The 19,077-nt window shown below is 43.4% G+C and overlaps 1 protein-coding gene across 1 annotated transcript in view; it reads right to left on the reverse strand.

Annotated features, from left to right (window-relative positions):
• Positions 1-1,449: 1,449 nt before the first annotated feature.
• SH3RF3 (SH3 domain containing ring finger 3) overlaps positions 1,450-19,077 on the reverse strand; it is a 53,164-nt gene continuing 35,536 nt past the window's right edge. The window contains exons 6-7 of the mRNA XM_010135363.1: positions 12,415-12,752; positions 1,450-1,938 (exon numbers count right to left, since the gene is read on the reverse strand). Coding sequence (XP_010133665.1) covers positions 1,770-1,938; positions 12,415-12,752 — 507 coding nt within the window. The 3' untranslated portion in view covers positions 1,450-1,769. The remainder of the gene's footprint in view (positions 1,939-12,414; positions 12,753-19,077) is intronic.

The raw sequence follows: 19,077 nt of genomic DNA on the forward strand, positions 1-19,077 counted from the left end.
TGAAAACAAAACTTACACCTTCGCATATGAAATACTGGTTACGCAGTAACAATGTTCACCCACTGGGCCTCTTCCTTTTAATAAGATCATCTCCAGGTTACAGTGCCTCCGACACGCTTTTAAACGACCACCACATGTGGGCTTTGGCAATCAGCCAGCCGCTGGCAAAGGCAAGGTACGGATACAGCTATGAAAAGCCTTTCATCATGTTTCATTCCTCAAGAGCTGATGTCTATTTAAATACTTTCACAATAGCATTATGGATTTTTTTCTCATTCTGCTTCATACGAATAACTGGCTAAATTTGCTTCACATTTATTGCACCTTCAAGTCCCTGGTAGATGGAAGCTTATATTGCCTGATACAGTTTGTATGTAGCTTGACCATGTTAAGAAATCGAACAATCTCCAGAACTGTACATTTCTACAGTAAGAAATCACATTTCAATAATACTAAATACAGCCGTTGCAGATCAGCTCTTGTCTCCGTGATGCAAACACAGAGGAAAACTCCACAGTCCCTGCGCGTGCTAGAACCTGCAGTGTTCTTCTTATTGCCATGAAAAAGTCAATTAAAACGGCTCCTCTGGGAATTACTTCCAGTTCTGGAGTAATTACCGGTCTCCAGACAGAATGCTCTGCTTCAGCATAGATCTTCAGCCACTCTAAATAGGTAGGAGAGATCGAGTGCATGTGTGTTGCACAGGCACGCTCCTCCTCCAGGTATGTTTATCGGTGATCAAGCAGCCTCTTCGCTTTTCTTCTAGGAAGCACAAACAAGCAGTCTGATCTCAATCTTCAGTACGTTTCTAATTTCATACGTTGAATGAAAATCTTGTTGCAGCCTCTCTGTTTAACCAAACCAAATCTTTAACGGTTAAAAAAAAAAATAGCACCAGATGTATGAAAAAGAGGAAATGTCTGATCTAGTAGGAATATATATAAAGTAGAGCAATTCTTACAGTAAAAAGGTACGCATTACAAAAAAGCAATGGAAAGTGATACCGAAGGACAAAAATTCATGCTGCATATAATAAAGGCAGAAGACAGGCAAAAGGGATTCTGCTCAAACAACCACAGTTCAATGGTGGGGCTGTACTTCCTCCAGGACCTCCCCGGCAGCAGCACCAGGACACCGGATGGTGAGGGACTCTGAGCACTAACACACTCACTGACAAACTTGCGCAGCATATCTTTGAGGTATATAGAAAGCATGACATTAACGTTTTGGACACTCACCCTTTCTTGCATGACAATGCACCGATCTTTAGCTGGGGTTTTCTCCACCCTCCCCTCCCTCTTTTTCCCTTGGGAAAAATGAAATCCCAGTTTAAGAGCTTCCTAGCACACCTCCTTGAACTCTCAAATCCATCTTGCATAGGCCAGTAATAAGAACACTGCAGCTCTGACAAATAAGTTACAGCAATATAACAACTTTCCTCTTAATTTTTTTTTTAAAGATATCTTCTCTATAATTTACACAAAGGTTAACAGCCGGAGTTTAGGTTACGTACAGTCCAGGTGGGCGTCCTTTCAGTCTGTGATTCCAGGTGGAAGGCACTACTTCAACATACCACTGTATGTACCGCACGCAGTCTCAGGAGCACAGCGGGGCACTGTGTCGCCGGAGCTGTAGAGCGAAGGGCCTGGGGGGAGTCTTTGGAAATAAAAATGGCAGTGGTTATCAGTCCAGTTTCTCTTCACTGTCTCTTCTTGTGCTATGCAGTTTCCCCTGAAAGCTCCTCCAGTTGAGGGAGTGGCGAGCCGCCCTCAGAAGCTCTCAACAAAGCTACCAGGGAAGAGGCCTGTCCTGCCGTTCCTCTGCAACGTCCCTTTGTACCAGCCGTCCTCACGTTTCTTGTGCACAAACACAATGTCACCTTCCTTCAGTTCAATCTCGGCCTCGCTCTGAGGTGGGTATGGGACCACAACGCGGTACCTTTGGAGACAAAAACCGCAAAGACCTGGTCAGGCAGTGGTTGAGCCTGCACCTGATGGGAGCAGCCAGGCCCCAGAAATCTTGGGGAAAAATACTTTTGGAAACAGCACTGAGTTACATTTTCATAGACAAGTTGTATCTGATGCACCCACGCTTCCTACTAAAACTCAGTTTAATGGAGAGATTTCTGGCCAGCTTAACTGGAGACTTAACCAGGACATACTCTGGAGTCAGACCATGAAAGCAGGAAGGTATTGTCAAATGGCTGGACTACTCATGGTTGTCCCTGTCCTGGTCATGTGGCGAGCAGGGACTCAGCTGCTTTCTCCTGGTGCTGCATCTGCTTCTGCTGTAACACCTCTCATTCAGCACTGCATCTGCTCCATCCAAAAGTCATCGAATCATAGAATGGTTTGGGTTGGAAGGGACCTTCAAAAGTCACCTAGTCCAACAGCCCCTGCAATGAGCAGGGATATCTTTAACTAGATCATGTTGCTCAGAACCCAACTAAACCTGACCTGCAATGTTTCAAGGAATGGGGCATCTACCACCTCTCTGGGCAACATGCTCCAGTGTTTCACCACCCTCATTGTAAAAAATTTCTTCCTATACCTAGTCTGAAACTATCAAGCCCTACTAAAAAGACCATCCCTATCTTATAAGCCTTCTTTAAGTATTGAAAGGTTGCAATCATGTCCGTGGAGCCTTCTCCAGGCTGTACCACCCCAACTCTCTTAGCCTTTTTTCATAGGAGATGCGCTCCATCCCTCTGGCCATTTTTGTGGCCCTCCTCTGGACCCGCTCCAACAGGTTCATGTCTTTCTTGACCTGGGGTCCCCAGAGCTGGATGCAGTACCCCAGGTGGAGTCTCACCAGGGTGGAGTAGAGGAGCAGAATCACCTCCCTCGACCTGCTGGCCATGCTTCTGTTGATGTAAGCCAGTATATGATTTGCTTTCTGGGCTGCAGGTGCTGATTCATGTCCAGCCTTTCATCCACCACTACCCCCAAATCCTTCTCTGCAGGGTTGCTCTCAATCCCTTCATCCCCCACCCTTTATTGATACTGACCCAGTTGCAGGCCAGTTTGCACTCAGCGTTGTTGAACCTGGTAAGGTTCACATAGGCCCACTTCTCGAACTTGTCCAGGTCCTTCTGGATGTCATCCCATCCCTCAGGCCTGTCAACTGCATCACTCAGCTTGGTGTCGTCTGCAAACTGCTGAGGGTGGACTAGATCCCACTGTGTTTGTCACTGATAAGATACTAAGCAGATATTAAACAGACCCCTGAGGGACACCACTTGTCACCAGTGTCCATCTGGATGTTGAGCTGTTGACCACTGCTCTCTGGATGTGACTATCCAGCAAATTCACTATCCACTGAACAGTCCACCCATCAAATCCATCTCTCTCCAATTTAGAGAGAAGGATGTTGCGGGGGACCATGTCAAAGACCTTACAGAAGTCTAAACAGACAACATCTGTAGCTCTTCCTTTGTCCCTTGATGACGAAAAATGGGCTTTGCAGTGCTCCCACCAGCTCCCTGTGACATTGGCAGAGGTTAGCTAAAGCAGTTCACATTTTTCTTCCTATCATGTTTCTTGAGAAAGTACTTTGAGTTCCTCAGACCTGGAAGGGAAACTAAAATGCAGAGCTATCAACTGACTTTCGAAGCACTCTTGAAACCAACAGGGAGCCCCTGTCCTGAACCACTCACAGGGCTATCTAGGAACTTAGTTTTCAAGTATCACTTCATTTCAATGAAGTAATGATGAGTCTGATCCTGATAAGGCTATTCTGCACTCAGGCTTATCAGCAGGTGCCCTCCTCAGAGCACATACTGGGCCCTTTTATATCAATGCGCTTGTGTGCAGAGCAGGGAATATATTTCTGCTGCACTTTTTTTCCCTTTTTCTTCAGCATATGTACTTTCACAGTCATCTGGCATTTGGTTAACAGTCAATAACTCTCTTGCTAATTGCAAAGTAATGAATATAGTAAGATAGTTAAAAGATTCCAATTGATTACCTAAAGCCCATCTCCTGAGGATTAATATTTTCACAACCACTGCACAGCCACTGATGCCTCAGTCATGTTTATTACAAGGTGAGTATTTACTTAAAATAATATATTGTCCTTAAGGACCAACTTTGACATGCCCTAGAGACTCTGGACCACTTTCTGAGGCAGTTCCCAGGGAGATGGTACCAAAGCAAGGGGCTCTCCAGTGGCAGTCACTAACTTTCTTTGCAGACATTGGTCAGGTACCTAGTGACTGTGGTTCTGAAAGTAGGGACTCCACTTTGACATGACAGTGAAAATACCAGCTTTGGTTCTATGTTTGGACATCTCCGTGGACAAACATTCCGTTACTTGGAAAAGCATTAAACTCCGTTTGGAGTGGGAGTTCTGTTCTAAAACCTGACTATGGCCTTTTAATTTTGACACAGCAAGAGTCATGTAGAAACAACATGTGTTCAGGTGCCACCAAAAATCTGTTTGTCATCTCTGTCCTTTGGTCAATAAATCTTGCTGTAACTTCCTTCCTCTATGGAAAAGCAAATAACAAAGGCTGAAACTTATGCTGCTGGCTGGCTGGCTGCAGGAAAATGGTCTATCACACTATCTTCTGTGGAACTGCTACACTTATATTATGAAGCTTTGCCAATTACAGCCATTATGCAAATGAATGCACACATTATTTCAAACACTCTGCTGTAGTGTTGATTAATTAAATTATCGGAGTGGAACAATTTTAGCTAAGATGATGCCAAGTTTCAGCTTTCACGACACCATGCACAATCACAGCGCATCGGATCATCACCAGGATCTCAAGAGGCTTTAAGAAAGAAGAAGGTTGGATCTCAACATTGAATGGTGTGTAGGCACTCAGGGACCCTTTTGGCAGATCAGGAAACAGAAACACGGAAAAAGGCGGTGTCTTGGGCAGGGTCCCCCAAAAGAGCCACCTGGGACTGCCAACACTCATGTCATACCTTAAGCACGACACCATCCTTTTAAAGCCAGACTGCATCCTTGGAGTGAGGAGCTGCTGGTCCCTAAATGGTTCACATGAGAAGGGAGGTGATCACGCTCAACAGGAATGTGCCCATCATCATAAAAAGGGTTCTACACAAGCATCTCCATAGAGATTTAGAAAAAGAAATCTCAGTTGTTGCATTACCAAATAAAATACTTTTTCCCATTTAAGGGAAGTCCAGATGCTAGGGTTTAAATTTAATTAACTACGGTACCTCGTAAGACAGCACCAAACTGTTTTCAGTAGAACAACGAAATCTTAAATACGAAAGACCTTGCAAATCTGTTAAGAAATCCTCTGTGAGAGATGGAAAAAGCTGCTAGGCTTTTTCTCTTGGGAGGCTTTTCATGCTGGGCCTGGGAGAGGCAGCCCGGTGAGGGCTGCAGCGGGCAGCAGCACAGCACCGCTGCGGTGCCGCCCCTCCAGACCTCCAGGTGGCATCTCAGCCCAGTTTATCCTCTGGAACTGAATTGCAAATACATCTATTAGCCATATATTTTTAGCAGAAAATATCTCTGCTCCCAGACATCCTCCCTCACTCCCAAAAAGGCAGTCCTGTATACTTCTATTTATATCTCCCCTTTTCATTTCCCTTTTGTTCCCTCTTTGAAAAGCTACTATAAAATTGTAGGTTTTCTTACACTGAACTGCTTCCTAGCATTTTAGATGGATCTCAGAGCCCTCTCAATTTTGTCTGTGTCACATTATACAAATTACTGGCTTTTAAAAATGCTAATTAACTGGGCAATAATCATGTTGACAAGTGTGACAACCACCTCTGCCTATTATTAACAATGTTTGGCATTTTCTGTTGTAAATCGTACTTTCAGATACTTGTAATTCTGACAAATGTTAATCATTTTAGCCCAAACTCTCCATAGCAGTTGCAAATGTCAAGCTGAGGGTCCCACATAAAGCCCAAATGATCCCATCATCTTCAGGAATAATCTGAAGGTTTTTTTGCAACAGCAGAACCCAGATAATGGCTTCCACAAGCTGCTCTCAGCTTCCCATACTTGGAAGCAAAGACCTGTGGCTTCACTGGTCTGTCAAGGATAGTGTTCCTTCAGAAAATCACTTGCTCTTGGCCAGGTTAAAAGCATTCAAACTGTCCCCAAATGGTACATGCTTAGTAGAGGCTTGTACGAGCACTGAAGATAACCTCTGCTGATTCATGCTCCAAGGCATCCTAGCTCTGTGGGACCTCTCTTCCTTTTCTAGCAATGGGCTCCCCTCATGTTTTTCTCTCAGGGTACGGACTCCATGCTGGACTTTCCCACTGCTGACTGCTGTGGCATCCCTGGGTTGGGCACTTCATCCCTGGTGGGGACTGCCCAGGATGGGCAGTGGCCTGAGGAGGTTCCTCAGTGCCCAAGAGAAAATACATGAAGAGAGTTGGCAAGTGGTATCAGCAAGGACAGGAGATGGGGTTTTCCTTCAGGGAGTTGGAGAGAGGGGAAGGCAAGGGAGGGGGTGAAGGGAGAGAGAGGCTGATGAGAGAAAAACTGAGAACCAGGGAAGAAATGGGACCATGATTAGCACTGAAAGCCCTGAGAGAAGATGTGGGTATGACTGCTGAGAAGGGCAGCTGTGCTGAACTGAGTGTGGGAGAGCAAAGAGCCTTGGAGAGAGGGAACCTGGGGCTGGAACACGGCATCCAGTGGGGCAGAAGACTGCATGGGTAGAAGCTGGCACTGGGGCTGAGAGTGGGACAGGGACCCTGGTAACAATTAACTCACTAGGAGATGAGGATGGGTTCATCATCCTCATCCCTCTGCCATCAGCAAAGATATGGGGAGCCCACTGTCCCAAGTCTTCACAGCACTTGTCCTTGCAGTCAAAAGAAACACCTGTCCCACCCAACTCTCACTTTCCTACCACTGCTGACATCTGCATCTCAAACAGAAGTTACACGATGGATGTTCTGTGTTTGTTTCCTTTAAAAAAGCAAACCGACTGAAAATGTCATGTATGTAGATGCACAAAGTCATCCACTACCTTAACAGAACATGAATGTTTCACATGCATGAATATGAGGTGAAGAAACAGGCAACTAAAATTGCCCATGACTTCACTTTTGCTTGTGTGCAATATAATCTTTCATTACATGACTGCATGCTATTTTTCCCTCGGATGCCTGCCTCTTTTAGTGCACAAGATGTCCTGCTCTGGATGCGAGTCAAGCCTCGGTCATGGAAGAAATATGTGGCTGCCAAAACCACCCCATCTTCTGCAGAGGTTGGAAGACCTCTAGCAAGTGACTACAGCAAAACTCACTGAGTAGCGCAGGTGTAGAGAAACTGGCTTCTCTGACTCCTCCAGCTGCAGAGCCTTGTACCACACTTTCCATAGAGCAAGACTCGTCTCATACACCCTAGCTGCGTAGGAGTCAGTTGTCTGGCCTGAATTACTCATGCAGGCTCTCTGTCAGCATGCACAGGCAGGCATTGAACAGTATTGATCAGAACTGATCAGTAATTAAGGGCTGATCTCAGGCCTGGACACTGAGTAAACAAACCCCAAAATACTGAGTAAATCTGCTCAGTGAGTAAATACATGCATCCAGGATGGACCTAGAGAAACTTAAGAAAACAAACGTACAATGAAGCAATCTAGGTCTGCAGGGCTAACCTCCAATCCGGACCTGTTTAGAGTGCTTGAGTTTGGATGCTTAATGCAAATTTCTGGTTGTCCAAGTATCATGCACAAAGGACAGGTTTCAGGAGTCCAGTCCTGTGACTCCATCAGGTCCCTTGAGTGTTAGGTATACAGTTAGTTTTGTGAAGGGTTAGATAATTGGTGACAATGAAGAATCCAGCCCAGTTAACGACTGCTTTCGCTTTTCAGTAGCTATGTTTCTTCACCCTTTTACTGGCAAATTGCAGAGAGCTGCAAAGCACCTCTGCACACTACAAGGCAGAACGTGCTTCACCATATTATGGTGTCTGAATCAGTAGCCTTAGAAGAAGAAATCTCAATTGTATCTTTTACCTTTCTGCTGGAAATATGGCAGGATTCCATTTCTGAGATGGACTGAGATAGTTTCTCAGTTCTAAGGCAGGTATCCCTAGTCAGAGAGACACTTAACCATGTGCACACCTGTCACTGTTCAGTGTGAACTTACTCCTGGTGTCATTTCTGTAGTATCACTTTCCAGGAATGAAAAAACCTCTTCCTTCCGTTTCCCTTTTGGCAAAGAAGATACACGTGCGCAGCAAAATTGAAGTCAGTGGGCATTAGGCACATGCTTGAATGCTTCCTTGAACCGGGAGCTCAATTACTAACGTGACAGTGATTTGTAGAAAGGACACATGGAAACATGGAGAGGTCTATTTTAAAGGTCAAACTCGCTGCTCCCATCTTCTGCAGCACTGCTGTGATTGCAACTTGCTTGAAGGCTCCACAAAAACACAGAAACATGGTGCAGATAGGCCAGTCGTGACAGTAAGTCTGGCTACTACTGCTTTTTCAGAATATAACATGGCAGAATTAATGACAGTTGCTATAAAAGAGTCAACAACGCATGACATGTTTTACTCAGGTTCGCACCTGGGAACAGTGCCAGGCAGCGAGCGGAACATGACTCATGCACACACACATGCACACTCAACTCTCCTGTTTTGCTTAATGTACAGTCATATTTTCTTGAGGGGGGTGGCAAGGAAAGTATTTTGCTTTGGCACTGCTAGGCAGACAGAACACCCTTCTCCCACATGAACTAACTGTGTTGGTGGGATGTGGGCAAGTCCCTGGCCCAGGCCCTGCCTCACCATAGCACATCCCTGTACTGGCCCAGTTTCTTGCACCAGCAGAAACTGGATGGAGCAGTAAGTAGAAAAGAGCATGTGGGGCACACACAGCCTGACGGGGTATTCACTTGACGGTCAATCACTGCAACACAAAGTGACAGGGATTTCACCTGGCAAATTTCTCCGCTCTGCTGCTCGGACAGCTGGATACAGAGAGCAGCTGAAGGAAGGTGGTTTTATAAACCAATAGTAGGAAAAAACACCCAGAAGGCAGAGATGGGCACTACCTATTCCAGTAAACCAGTTAAATATTAAAGGCTAAATGACAGGAAAGCTAGCAGCACTATCCTTTCTAATCTAGCCATCCATAACCAGGTTTTGGACTATCAAGCAGGATAAGATAAAATAATTGTTTTTATCACCCTCCTCATGCCCAAAAAATGAACGAGAGCATAAACATTAACAGCATCTCCAAGAGGTCGACGCTCACTTCACCTTCCTGTCTGGCTGCCTGCGACTCTCATGAAGGGCTGTGCTGTCAGGCAGCAGAACAGGCAACTCTCCCCTTAAATTGTGAGTATTGAGCTGGGAGCAATCAGAGCCCTTTAATGCACCTCCAATACTGCTAGTGGCATGACTGCTCAAGTTTGATCAGTAGCCTGGATGTGGCGAGTGCTGGAGCTGCAAGCCAGCCTCTGTGGGAGAAGTAGCAGTGCTCTGCTGCCTGCACGAGCCACATTTCAAGTGCCGTAAATATTAAGGAATGTGCTACTTCTTCCAACCTTTTAGTGCTCTGTCTCTATGCGCACAGATGGGCGTTGGGAGACACAAAGCCAAGTACAGCTAAGTGCACTGAAATGCTCTGCAGCTTTTTAAAATTTCATCCAGCATCTGAATCTGTTTATCTAACCTTTTTTTCCCTCTCCTCCCTTTTCTTTCTCAGAGAATTGCTCCTACTGTGCAGATGAAATGCATCAAAATGCAAACAAGCAAAATACGGAGCTGAGTGACGTTGAATGTGAGTTTCTCCATTGCCAGATGTGAAAAGAACAAGTGGTTTGAAACCGCAATTTGTTTTAAAAATAATATAATTTGGTACTTCTAAGCAATTTGATGATTTAATGAGCACAGATGGATGTGGGATGAATTTCTAGGAGACAAGTGTTTAATGTATCTGCTCAGATTTTTCCAGGACTAAGCATTATTCTTCCTAGAGCATGAAGGTAATTAATATTTCCCATTACGGGCATGAAAAAACCCATATGATCAGTTAAGGAATGCAGATACACCAATGATACGGAAGTTAATTCCTAAATCAATTAGAGAATCTTGCCTGCTGTGTATAATTAGGGTTACTTCAATTATAGCTTATTTTTGGATTTAAGACTCAGGAATTAAAGTGCTTAAAATCAGAGTAAGTTCCTTACCACTATATACTGCAACTGGAAGTATTTACTTAGATTTAGAAGTCTAGATCTATTTACTCCTGATTCAAGCACGGCTGAGCAGATGCAGCGAACTCATGTCCCTCTGGTTCTATTCTGCCACTTAAAACTGCCATCAGTTAAACATTTCACTATCCAGAACATTCTGAGGCGAACTGAGAAATTTGTAGGATATGGCATATTAAAGGATATGGCCTTGGCATATTAAATAATGTATCTGGACTTTTCTACAGTAAAGCTTTGAGAGCAGCACCTCGACAGCCGGCTCTGGAGATGTCAGGGGATGTTTGTCCCAGCTTCTTTTCATGGCTACGTTTAACTAAAGGTGCAGCACTCTGATTTAGTTACACTGGTGCTAAATCTGGTTTATATTGATTTAGCTTTTCTTATAGCATTAATCTAAACTGATATAGACCAAATTAAGTGCGCCTAAATAGGGATTGGTTTTTCACTCCTTTTTCTAAATTGCTTTTTCATGGATTTTAAGGACAAGAGACTGCCGTGATAGTGTGCTCTCACTGCCTTCATTAGAATGCTGAAGGACTTGCCTGTATTTATTTCTGCTTTGAGTCCAATAGCTGTGCTTGAACATCATCTCTTTTGACAAAATGTGCAACCTAGAGTAAAAATATTCCCATGTCTGTCCTGTCTGCAGTCTCTTACAGACTGCTACCGAACCATTCCTAAGTCTGCTCTTTACCGAGTGTACCAGAGCTCCCTGTAACACTCACAGCGATATATTGTTAAAATCTTCCATCATTCTTATGATGCTTCTCTGAGGCCACTTCCCTTTGCCTCAGATTTGGCTCTGTTGAAACACACTGTTACTCTGTGTTTTCCTTACTAATATGTTGACTTCGCTCTGTACCAATGGTCTGACCTCTTCGTCACCTACCTCCCACTTCAGTCCTCTGTTCTGCAATACCAAAGCCTTTATGTTGGACTGTGCAGGTCCAAGACCTAGCTCTTGTTGGGCTACACTACATACACACACAATCACGTTCTAGTGATTTCTGATCTAGAATTAGCTTTGATGCCAGTGGACTAGTTTTTAATCTGCTTAGTATCTGCTGTGTCCATTGTGTACAGTTTACTCAGCAACACATCTTATGGTACAAACCAGATGCCTTAGAAAAGTTTGAATATGTTACAGTGTTCAGTATGTTCATATGTTCAGAAAAATACTGTGTAAGGTATGAACTGTCCTGCACTATCCCTTATGCCCTGATCCATGACTCCAACTGGGTCAGGTGGCTTGCCCAGTCCATTCCCTTCAGCCTCTTTCAAATAAAACTAATTTATTGAAAACTTCAAAACTCTACTATTGCTCCAAAATTGTTTTAAATATCAACTCCAGACAGTTCCCTAGACTGCCTTTTGAAAATTCTTTGATGCTTTTGTAAAAAACATGTTCTCCCCAATTACCTTCTGAGTGGAAAGCATTTCAATACTATTTTGCCAGTGCATTATCTCTTCCCTTCCCAGACCTCAAATTGCAGTCTGGCAGAAAATATTTACCTGAAGCCAATATGACTCTGCACATAGAGACCTCTCTCTTTTCTGTACTCCTGTTTCTAGTCAATTATCTTTCTCTCCATCTGCTTTTTTACTTTGGTTTTTGTTCTTTTTGGGTTTGCAAGGTCAGTTACTCTATGATACCAAGGTGCAGAGCAGGCAGCTGAAATGAACTCCAGAATCACTGGCACATTCCTCTCTAGAAATGAGCTATATTTTTGATAACAGGTCATTGAAGATGGCTCTGCCTGGAGGTATCCTAAACAAGGAGAATTCGAAACAGTCTTTGGTATTGCAGAACAGGCCAGAAAGGTTCCTGAGGTCTCATCATCCCTGTTGCCCCAAGGCAGGAAGTGCCACATGACAACTCTCTAAGTTTATTAAAACATAGGGATCCTACTTAAAAATTGGCCTTTGCCAACAGCATTTACACCCTTCGGGCTGAGAAAGCATTGCTGTCCTCCATAGGTAGACCAGGGCTGTATAGTGTTATGGACAGGTGCTGCTTGCTGCTTTTTTAATCAGTAGATATTAAACCTGTACTGCATGTCAAATTATTTTCAATAGGCAGATGCATGTAAGTCTTGTCTTCCTAAAAGTCGTCTGAACTACCGACTGTCAATCCAGAGAGCAGCAAAACTGCAACAGCCCTTGAGCCAGTTAAACTTGCAGCCCTCCTCAAATGCCCCCTGAGGATGCAGGCAACCTCAGGAGATACACAGCTTACCTTTCCCGGGGCAAAGGCTTGGGCTCTGGCCGAATAGCTGCCATGGAAGAGAGGGGCTGCCTGGCAGGAGAAGGGATGGAAAAATTCAAATCCAAGGAGCCTGTTTTCCTGTGCAGAGGCTCCAGCCCCATGGCTCCTTGCATTTCACTCTCAATAGGGCATGAGCCAGCCCTGCCGTGGCTGGAGAGGGAGGAGAGCTCAGGTCCCACTGCCCCTTGCAGGGCTCCTTCGATGGCTGCCTGGGGATCATGTGTGGGGGACACGGATGGTGGGGAGCGTGACTTCTTCTTTGTTGATGCTCCTGCTAGAAGTTTCAGCAGCCCACTCTTCTTCTCCTTCTGCAAAGGAACCAAATGAAATATGGGCAGTGAGCAGACACAGTAACTCCCTTCATTTTTCTTTTGGAGAAATCTCAGTGTGTGTGGCAGGAAACAAAACTGCCATGACTAGAGGCAATTTCAGGTAGAACTTGAGCTGTTGCTCATAAAGTTCTTATGAAAATCTCTCCCCATCCAACAGGGTGTGGTGGTTTAAACAACTAATGCAACTAAGCACCAGGCAACCACTCTCTCATTCCTTCCCCTCCCCCTCCAAAGGGGGGAAGAAAAAAAAGGTAAAAGTAAAGCCATATGGGTTAAGATAAGGAGAGCTTGCTTGAACAACACAATTAGAGAGCGTGAATGATAATAAAGCAAGTGATATACAATGCACTGCTTACTGCCACCACAATGAACCCCGCAGCTGAGCTGTGCAGCTGTTCGAAAAAAATGCCTCCTCTCCCACCTAGGCCCCCCCTTATATGTACTGGTCATGTCATCAGTATGGTATCGAATATCCCACTGGCTTGTTCGGTCCAGTTACCTGGCTGTGGAAATCAGCTCTACCCTAGCTGAACCCAGGACATGGGGCTTCAACGCATTCAGCGGAGTAAGGTCCTAACACACTGCAAAGACTATCTACATTTTCAAATCCACCCAGGCAATGAGCATGTGCCTTTTGAAAGAAATTGTACAGTTTCAGTGGGACAGCAAAGGTAAAATCTTCCCATGCAGGGAAGGCGACAATCAACATGCTGCTCTCTGTCTTCCAGGACAATCCTGTTCCTCAATAGAGAAACTCCCCCAAAGTAAAAAATATGGCCCTATGGTTAAAAAGCTCTGCTGGGAAGCACAAGGGTCTGAGGTGAAATTTCAGATCCCAGCCCACTGCAAGAGAAGTGCTCATGATTACTGCCTCATTTACTACCTCATGCAGATTTACTACAGGGAGAATGGAGGCACAAGACAGTGGTTTAATAGCTCTGTCTGCATCTCCCTCCCAGAAGTGGGTCAATTCTTCTCTGTGTTAAGGTAAAACTATTACCTTGATGTTTGAAGATAGACCACAAATTTCACAACTGGCAATTGCAGCGGCAGTGCATGGGAGCTTTCAAAGTTCTACAAGGGCTTCTAATACAGAGGAATGAATAGAAGATAACAGCACCCTTTCAATTAACGTGGAAAAAAAAAGTTCAGCCTGCATTACTGAAGAAACACATCTGACCTTGTGGGTTTTATAGCAGTGTGAGAAATCCTGCTGCACATTTACCTCGAGCACACACAAATCCCAAATAGTATGTCCTTCAGCTAGGAAGTTTTTTCAGTAGTGGGATTCTTTACAGAAACTGGCCTAGTACATGCTGTACAACACTAGCCTGGAGTTGCAACCAGCAATGATATGCAATAAATTTTTCTTTTTTTTTTTTTTAGTGATGCAAGAAGTTTTTCAAAAGGTCTGTTAAATTTCTTTCTCTTCTGTCAGAAGTGCAAGCCCTTACCCAAGACTATCTTTGGAGACTCCAGGCTGTGAAGTTTAGCTCTATTTGATAATTTCTTCTATAATAGGATCCTACAGGATAAAAACGAACCCAGACACTGAAATACTTAAGGAATAGAAACTATCTTCCTGTCTTCAAGCAGGAACACGCTTTGGAAATACAAGCCAGTGATTTATTTATTCTCTGTAGAAGAAATGCAAAGTTTAAAATGATGCTCTTCTATGTGCTGACTGCTGAAGAAATTTCACAAAGTAGCTTTAAAGAATAGGAGGGTGGCAATAAAATAAAGATAAGCTTTTAGAAGATGCTTGGATTTACTACACTAAATACTTGGAGTGCCTGGAATCTCTGCTCCTGGTAAGAAAATAGAAATACCTTCGATATTAAGACACAGAAGAGCTATAAAGAAGCCTAATTGTTATTACGGAGACAATGACCACTGATGTTTTAAGAGTATGAACTCTGCTTCCAGATCCTAGTCTCCTGCATACTACCGGTTCCAACTATACACTCTGTTTAAAAGGGCGTTTGTCACTCACAGGATGAAAGGATCCATCCTGCCAAGATGTTCATCCAGGCAGAATCCATGGAAACTAAGGGAGGTTGGCCATATGGCACCATCGGGGCAAAAACAATAAATAAATTCCCTTTGAAACAATTGAAAAGCAGACCAAACGCCCCCGATAAACTTCTACTTTTCCTGATGGGAAGGGACCGTTGTGGAAACTGTGGTAGGTGTGTAGGCTGGAATTCACCTGAAGCACCAGAAAAATCCTTTAGTTTTTCCTCTCACTCTTTAATTAAGAAATAGCCCTGCTGTCATCATTATATCAAATTTTAAAGCTCTTCATGAAATTGCAAAACTCTCCTTTCCCTGTGGCACACTGAAACAATAGCTCTAATGATCCTGGCATACTGTGTCAATATGCATTTGAAGGTGTCTAAAGGTCAGTGACAGAATACAATAGCCGTTGTGGGGCTCTGGAGGAACGGCTATTGTGCAGCAGTGAGCACTTTGAGCCTCTTTAATTGGCAGCTTTGCACATGCAAAGTAACTATGTGAACTGAAGCCCTGCATAATGAACAATTAATATTCCTATGTAGTAGCAGCTTTTCTAATTTTTGCTTCTAATTTAAATACCTCGGCAAATTTTATTAGAAAAACCTCGTGTGACTTGGACCGTTGAAGATACAGAAGCAAAAATCTTTGGAAAGAAGGAGATGCTTATATTCACACCCATCTGCACATTAAAAAGCGGATGAGTCTGACAGTCATTCAATTTTCTTTACAAGAACGGCTTCCACTCCTCACAGTTAGCGCTGGCATAAATTTCCTCACTCAAGCTACTATCTCTCAGATAACAGAGAGCTGTAATGAACTTGCTGATGTAGCTTTTGTTCTACTTTAACAAAGGGAAAAATAAAGAATTGATTTTTAGCCCTTCTTAGTCCACTGAGCACGTTACTAAACTTTTGAGACTAAGATCTGTGTTCAGTAAGGAGAGAAGATGACTTATTTCAATTGCTAAGCCTAGTCCTGCTTGTCAAAACCAGAGGAGTCCCATCCTTCCCATCACGGCCTTGGGCAAGATATTTGGAGATGAACCGATACTAAGCACTTCGGGTGCCTGGAGATTAGACATTACATCCAGCTCTTCCTCCCTTTGAGTCTGGCAAATGCTCTCAGCCTTCTGGTATCAAATTGCCAGATCTTCTGCCATGCTGCTCAGAGCACTTCAAGCAAAACAAGGACCGTCAGGAGCTGATAATTTACTGTGATGTCTCTCATGAGAAACAGATTGGGTTTGAACCTCCAGTGATCAGCATTTCAGCCCAAACCCCTTCATGCCTTCTCCACCCATCTGTAAAACGGGACTAAGTTAAAACTCCTCCTTGTGCCATGGGAATTTAATGCCTCCAGTATTACAAAGCTGGAGAGCATATCTTTGAGAGCAACTCTTCCACGGCTTTAATATTTAAAAAAAGAGAATATTTGGAGTGGGGTGTTAGTATGCAGTCCCAGTAGTGATTTATTGCAAATGTCCAAGTATTATGAATTCATTTAATATTTAGTGTAATAGCAGTCATCCTTCACAAGAAATTAATTTAATATTTATATGGTTGTCCAAGACAGTTCTTTCTTCAGCAGTTTCACTGTAAATCAACGAGGCATTAATGGGTACAAATGCTGTAGAGAAATCTGCACTGATTGGTTACAGACTGTGAGTTTTGCAAAGGGATAAGTAGTTTGCAAAGGACATATCCGATGACTTTCAGGAATTAAGTTTTTGAAGAACAACAAAAAAATGTTTTCCTTTTCTCATTCACAGATGTCTGTTTTATTGTTTTCTAGGAAATTCGTAATCTACTGAAACAGCTGTGCAATTATCGAGTTTCCTTTGTCTAGTAGCTACATTTCCAATTGACTGCAAACTGTGTTTGACATCCTACCTCCTGAACCTGCCAAGGTCAGACCTTTGCGTCTGCGTTGATGGATGGTTTCACAGTATGGACAGCACTTCTCCCATCTCCTAGTTACTGCCCACATGTTTAACTGAATTTAAATCATCACCTTTGTGTTGCTCAGGTTTTATTCTAGGAGGTTCAGAGTCTAAACTTCCAAAACATTAATCTCACAAGGTTCAATACTTTGTTAAAAAAAAAAAAAAAAAGAGGTTAAATTAGCTTTTCCAAATAAATCTCAGGCTGTTTCCAGCAAAGAAAAAAAGGACTGTGAACACAGTCAGTATAGACAGATCAGAATTTTTTACTTCTTTAGTGAAGCTTACACTTGAGACTGTTCTTACAGAGCAGCATGAAGGTATCTATCTCAGTGTAAATCAGTCTCAGGCAACACGAGTGGGACAGGCAGCATTTCTGTGACTCTGAAGCACACACCTGGGGAAGCCAGCACTTGGACAGGTGCAAGCTTCCCTCAGTATGTCGCTATAGGAATGTTTGGAAAAGTGAATAAAATCTGAGCTTAAGAACCTATGAAAAAGTATATCAAAATTAAAGTCTCAGATATGTAAATGTTGAAATATTTTGCTTCACGGTAATTGGGGATGATTTTTCCCCTCATTAATAACCCCACTTGAAGATAATAACTAGCTCTTCTTTCAGCTTCAGAGATGAGATGAGATGAGATGAGCACAGAATGCAGCTACTTTTTTGATGACTGAGTGATAACGAAGTCCCTTTTCTGAAGAGTAATAATCAAGCCATAATCCAAATATCAATTATATGTACTGGCTATTTACACAGATTTTTTTTTTTTTTAACTCACTCTAATAAAGAGAAAATTCTGTTTTAGTTTTCCTCATCTCCTCATCCTAATACTTAATTTTCTACCTATCCAGGCTCATTAAGTAAATGAAGAAACCTTACTGCATCTGATAGAAAAACTGGCTCCAGCCACTGAAATGAGGTAATTTCTCATGCAACAACAGTTACATCAATAGATAAGAGAGCCAGAGGGAGGAAAAAAAAAGTTTAATTTAAAAATGAAGAGAAACAAAACTGTTTAAATGCTGCTCTGAGTCCTACAGAACAAATGAGGAACTCATCTACCAGTCAGTACCCCAAACCACTACTTCTATTGCTTTTTTAACTTGGTTAGTACTTGTTTCACTGAGTTTGAGTTAGTGTCTGGAGAATCACAGAATGGTAGGAGTTGGAAGGAACCTTTGGGGAACATCTAGTCCAACCCCTCTGCTAAAGCAGGTTCACCTAGAGCAGGTTGCACAAGAATGCAACCAGGTGGGTTTTGAAAGTCCTCAGAGAAGAAGACTCCACAACGCCTCTGGGCAGCCTGTTCCATTGCTCTGTCACCCTCAAAATAAAGAAGTTTTTCCTCATGTTCAGATGGAACTTTCTGTATTCCAATGTGTGCCTGTTGCCCCTTGTCCTGTTGCTGGGCACTGCTGAAAAGAGTTTGGCCCCATCATCTTGACACCTGACCTTTAGATATTGATAATCATTAATAAGATCCTCTCTCAGTTTTCTCCAAACTAAACAGACCCAGGTCTCTCAGCCTTTCCTCACAAGAGAGATTCTCCAGTCTCCTCATCATCTTCATAATCCTCCATGATCTCCCTTCAGCAATTCCTTGTCTCTCTTGAACTGGGAGCCTAGAACGGGACACACTATTCCAGAATACCTCACCAGCCCAGAGTAGAGGGCAAGGACAACCTCCCTTGACCTGCTGGTCACAGTCCTCTTAATACACTCCGGGATACCACTGGCCTTCTTGGCCACAAAAGCACACTGCCGACTCCTGGTTAGCTTGTTCGCTAGGACTCTCATGTCCTTCTCTGTGAAGCTGCTTTCCAGCAGGTCAACCCCTAACCTGTACTGGTGTACTGGGTTACTTCTCCCCAGGTGCAGGACTCCACACTTGCCCTTGTTGAACTCCATTAGTTTCCTCTCCAGCGTGTCCAGGTCTCACTGAACAGCAGCCCAGCCTTCTCGTGTGTCAGGCACTCCTCCCACTTTTCTATCATCACAGAACAGTGCATTTTTATTCTGACTCCAACTTATCTACTGGTGACTGATGTTTGCATTGAAAGAGTAGGTGGTATTTTGGATTACGTCTTTTAAGAAAAAAGCTATTTGGGTTTTTTAAATCTGTAAAATTATTTAACTTGAGATTTTGATAATTTTTCAAAAAGCACAAAAACCAAACCAGCATCATCTCAAAGGAAAGCTTCATGCCTGGGATGTCTTTGCATGCCTGGGATGTATTTATCACTTGCAGTTTGCCACTGTTGCTCATGAGGCATAGACGACATACTGAACAAGACAACAGTAATTACTTACTACATAATTACTTCTGGTTTTAGGGAAAG

This window comes from Buceros rhinoceros, unplaced genomic scaffold (genome assembly GCF_000710305.1).
Source record: "Buceros rhinoceros silvestris isolate BGI_N320 unplaced genomic scaffold, ASM71030v1 scaffold7090, whole genome shotgun sequence".
Lineage (NCBI taxonomy): Eukaryota > Metazoa > Chordata > Aves > Bucerotiformes > Bucerotidae > Buceros > Buceros rhinoceros.